This window comes from Daphnia pulicaria, chromosome 4 (assembly GCF_021234035.1).
Source record: "Daphnia pulicaria isolate SC F1-1A chromosome 4, SC_F0-13Bv2, whole genome shotgun sequence".
Classification (NCBI taxonomy): domain Eukaryota; kingdom Metazoa; phylum Arthropoda; class Branchiopoda; order Diplostraca; family Daphniidae; genus Daphnia; species Daphnia pulicaria.
In genome coordinates, this window is record NC_060916.1 from 8,111,946 (window position 1) to 8,116,975 (window position 5,030).

At 46.8% G+C, this 5,030-nt stretch overlaps 1 protein-coding gene across 1 annotated transcript; it reads left to right on the plus strand.

Moving 5' to 3' along the window:
• The first annotated feature begins 247 nt into the window (after positions 1–247).
• LOC124337674 (uncharacterized protein K02A2.6-like) lies at positions 248–4,219 on the plus strand. The gene has a single exon (XM_046791713.1). The coding sequence runs from the start codon at positions 248–250 to the stop codon at positions 4,217–4,219; it is 3,972 nt and encodes a 1,323-aa protein (XP_046647669.1).
• The last annotated feature ends 811 nt before the right edge of the window (positions 4,220–5,030 follow it).

Consider the following 5,030-nt stretch of genomic DNA (forward strand, 5'->3'; position numbering starts at 1 on the left):
AGCAGAGGCTTCCCTACACCCCGGCTTTGCCCTTACTCCCAAGTCGACTTTGTCCCTTATGTCACGACGAGCCCATTCTCTTGTAACTGTACGGGTACTGACATAGTCGTTAATACATCCAAGTAAAGAACCTAACAACTGGCGACGAGGATTTAAGATAAGAAACCACGTGTTGGTAGTGAAGGAGTGACTTTACGTAAGTGTTATAAGTTATCATTCTGGTTATTTATGTTGGTTATTTGCGGTTATGAACCGTGGTAAATCAAGAGGTAGAGGTAGACTGGTGGAATCCCAAATTGGACAAGAGCAAGATATAGAGAGTCAACAAGAAGAAGAGGGAAGTATCCCTTTTGTGACAGACAGCATTCAAGAGCAGACAGCAAGATCCACAGAAGAAGCAGTGGCCGATCCTGTAATTCCACCACCAATGGCGACTAACGTGATTGGAACATTGGAGCCGTTCAACACTGAGACGGGCAAGTGGCAGGTATACGAAAAAAGACTTCAACAGTTCTTTATTGTTAACAGTATTACCGAAGATGTCAAGAAGAAGGCTTATTTGTTGACTGTGCTGGGAGCCGAAATTTGTGATTTGATATGGGATTTATTTAGTCCCACAGACCCCACGGCTGCAACGGTAACACATGATATGATTTGTACAAAGTTAAGAGAGCATTTTGTTCCTACAAAGGTGGAGATTGCAGAGCGTTTTCGTTTTTTTCAACATAAGCAAAAACCAGAAGAAACCATAGCAAGTTTTATGGCATCGCTACGAAACCTCGCCAAGGATTGTTCTTTTGGAGACTTTCTTAATTCAGCCTTAAGAGATGCTTTCGTGATAGGCCTGCAAGATCAACGGATTCAAACGAAGCTGTTGGCCGAATCGGCCTTGACGTTGGACTCTGCATTCAAGATGGCTGTCAGCATGGAATCCGCAACCCAGCAAGCCAAACAACTTAGACAAGAAGAACCAATCAACGTTTTAAGAACTCGTACTACGGGATGCTGGAGGTGTGGTGAACCTCATAATCCGGCAGGGTGTTATTTCAAAACGCAAGAGTGTTTCTACTGCAAGAAAGAAGGACACCGGGCAGCTTGCTGCCCAGAGAAGCAAAAGAAGAAAAGTCGAGAGTCAGAAAAGTCCAGAGAAGAAAAGGCAGCAATCCCCAAGAAGAAAGACAGCACAAAGAAAAATCGATTAAACTTTGCAGATAATACCGAAGACGCCGAGGGATTGGAAGATTTTGATCCTGACACAGATTTTAATTTTTTCTATCTGCCAGATCCGAACAGGTCCACAAAACCGTTGGTGACAATTCTGGATATAGATGGAAGAAAGGTGACCATGGAGATAGACACGGGAGCCGGCTTCACCATATTTTCAGAAAAGGAATGGAGAAACCATGGTAGCCCGAAATTGGAAGACACGCAGGTGCGTTTACGGACATACACTGGCCAACCAGTGGACATAAAAGGAAAATTCGTGGCAGAATTATCGGTACAGGAACAGAGTAAACAGCTACCAATCCTTGTCGCCGGAGGCAATGGGCCACCACTGTGTGGCAGAAACTGGCTTCGCGCGATGAGACTCGATTGGAACCAAATACTGCAGCTGACTAACCATCCTAGTACCATACCACGTTCTAATATGTTACCTGACAAAACCTTGTTACCTTTCCAAAAGAAATTTACAGATTTGTTTTCAACAAAGCTTGGAAAAATTCGAGGACCGCCAGTGCATCTAGATCTTAAGGCGGAAGCAGTGCCTAGATTTCATCGGGCTCGCCCCATTCCTTACGCCTTAAGAGCCAAAGTTAAGGCAGCACTGATCAAGCTGACTGAAGCAAAAGTATTGAAAAGAGTCCGCCATAGCAACTGGGGAGCTCCCATTGTAGTCGTGCCTAAAGCAAATGGTGACATAAGAGTGTGCGGAGACTACAAGGTAACTGTAAACCCATTTTTAATCGTTGATCAGCATCCGTTGCCACTCCCAGAAGATATTTTTGCAACGCTGGAAGGTGGTGTATTATTCACGAAACTAGATTTGTCGCAGGCCTACAACCAGTTGGAGTTGGATGAATTTTCGCAAGAACTGTGTACAATCAACACACCTGAAGGCCTGTTCCAGTACACCCGAATGCCGTTTGGCATTGCTTCCGCACCAGGAAAATTTCAACGAGTGATGGACGATCTATTTCAAGACACGCCATGGGTAAAGTGCTATTTAGATGACATCCTAATTGCAGGCCGCACAGAAAAGGAACATTGGACGCGAGTGGAGATAGTATTGCAGAAACTACAAGAAGCAGGGGTTCGGCTTCAACTGGAAAAGTGCAGTTTTGGAGTGCCGGAGATACCCTATTTAGGATTCATTGTATCCAAGGACGGACTTAAAACATCACCAGAAAAGATCAAAGCTGTGCAAGACTCCGAAAAGCCTCATAACCTTACTTCTCTGCGGGCATATTTAGGATTGGTCAACTATTATGGAAAGTTCATCCCGAAATTGGCTCATGTGTCAGCCCCGTTAAACGAGCTGTTAAAGAAGGAGAAGCCTTGGAGATGGGAGACGGAACAGCAAGACGCCTGGCTGGAAATCAAACAGCTGTTAAGCTCAGCAGAAGTATTATGCAACTACAACCCGAAATGGATTCTGAAACTAGCCTGCGATGCATCACCTTTTGGAGTCGCAGCGGTATTGTCTCACATCTTACCAGACGGATCCGAACGACCTATTTCGTACGCCTCCAAGAGCTTATCAGCATCTGAAAAAAATTATTCTCAGCTGGACAAAGAAGCGTTGTCTATTATCTTCGGTGTTAAAAGATTTCACTCGTATTTATATGGGCGCAAATTTACTTTAATAACTGACCACAAGCCTCTACTAGCCATTTTAGGTCCAAAGAAAGGAATTCCACCACTGACTGCTGCTAGGATGCAGCGTTGGGCGCTCATATTGGCCGCTTACTCCTACGAATTGGAGTTTCGAAAAACCACCGAGCATGGAAACGCAGATGCATTATCCAGGTTTCCCTTAGAAGATCCATCGGAAACAGTGGGGCAGCTACCAGAATTAAGTCATTCCCGGCCGGAGCTGTTTGGAACAGCATTGGTAACCAAGGACGTACGGGAATCAACCAAATTAGATCCAGTACTACAGGAGGTGTCCACCAGATTACGAGACGGATGGCGATTTTCGGATAAAGTCTCTTCAACATTAGCCACCTTCTATAGGAAAAGAACGGAATTATCCATCAAGGATGGGCTGATCTTATGGGGAAACAGAGTGGTCATCCCAAAAACACTGCAGCCGCAGGTGCTATCACTATTACATGAAGAGCATGCAGGGATCGTGAGAATGAAGGCTGTAGCAAGAAGTTTTGTATGGTGGCCAGGATTAGACAGTCAGCTGACAGAAATGGCCACGTCATGTTTACCTTGCCTTCAAACCAGAAATAATCCGAAGAGAAGAAAAGAAGCTGCATGGCCAGTTCCCGATCAGCCATGGTCACGCCTCCATGTGGATTTTGCAGGTCCGTTGCCGAGTGGTCAATATCTTTTTGTGTTAATGGATGCCACTTCCAAATGGCCAGAGATTTTCCGGTTAAATAGGATTACCTCGGATACTACAATATCGACACTTAAAACTATTTTTGCCCGTTTTGGACTCCCCAGCGAATTGGTATCAGACAACGGACCACAGTTTACATCGGAAGAATTCAAACGTTTCATGTTGGTAAACGGTATTGTTCATCATAGAGGAGCACCATATCACCCTCAGACGAACGGACTGGCAGAACGGGCGGTTCAGTCGGTGAAAAAGGCCTTACACAAGATGAGAGATCAACCCGGAACATTCGACGACAAACTCCAGCGCTTTTTGACCTCTTACCGAAACACACCGCATAAATCTACTGGAAAAACTCCTGCGGAAGTACTATTGGGTAGACAAAATCGTGGAAAATTTGATTTGTTTCAGCCAACCGTCCTAAAGAAAAAGGAGAAGATCGAAGCGGAGTTCCAGGCAGGAGAGAAGGTGATGGTGAGGGATTTCCGTCCCGGAAAGAATAAATGGCTGGAAGGAGTAGTTAACCATCGTATCGGAAGTTTTTTGTATGAAGTACAGATTGGAAATCAAATCATGAAGCGTCATTGCAGCCAATTACTGCCGAGAGGAAGAACCGAACAGGAAGAAACAGGTCACGTGATGCTACATTAAGTGGAGTCGGAATCGAGAGATCAACTTGTGGTGACAACCGGAATCGCGACGGAGAATCAACCACCAATGGCCTCCCCTACACCAAGCCAAGCGACGGCGGGACCAAAGGATCTGCCTGCAGTTCCAACCGAAGCAGAAGTTATGGAGAAACAACCGGCAGTTTTGTCACCCCCACCGCGACGTTCAACTAGAGCATGCAAATTACCCAACTATCTAAATGACTATGTGTTGAAAAATGTACATTTTTTTTAGAACAGAGGAGTTGACAGATCCAGCAGAGGCTTCCCTACACCCCGGCTTTGCCCTTACTCCCAAGTCGACTTTGTCCCTTATGTCACGACGAGCCCACTCTCTTGTAACTGTACGGGTACTGACATAGTCGTTAATACATCCAAGTAAAGAACCTAACACAGTGCACGCCAGAGCACGCCAGTGCACGCCAGAGCACGCCAGTGCACGCCAGAGCACGCCAGTGCACGCCAGAGCACGTCAATGCACGCCAGAGCACGCCAGTGCACTCCAGAGCACGCCAGTACACGCCAGAGCACTCCAATTCACACCAGAGCACGCCAATTCACACCAGAGCACTTCAGTGCACGCCAGAGCATTTCAGTGCACGCCAGAGTACGCCAGAGCACGCCAGAGCATGCCAGAGCACGCCAGAGCACGCCAGAGCACGCCAGAGCACGCCAATTCACCCCAGAGCACGCCACTGCACGCCAGAGCAGGCCAGTGCACGCCAGAGCAGGCCAGTGCACGCCACATAACGCCAGTGCACGCCAGAGCACGCCAGTGCACGCCAGAGCACGCC

Coding starts and splice junctions, on each gene's coding strand:
- LOC124337674 (XM_046791713.1), top strand. CDS start 248: ATGAACCGTGGTAAATCAAGAGGTAGAGGTAGACTGGTGGAATCCCAA.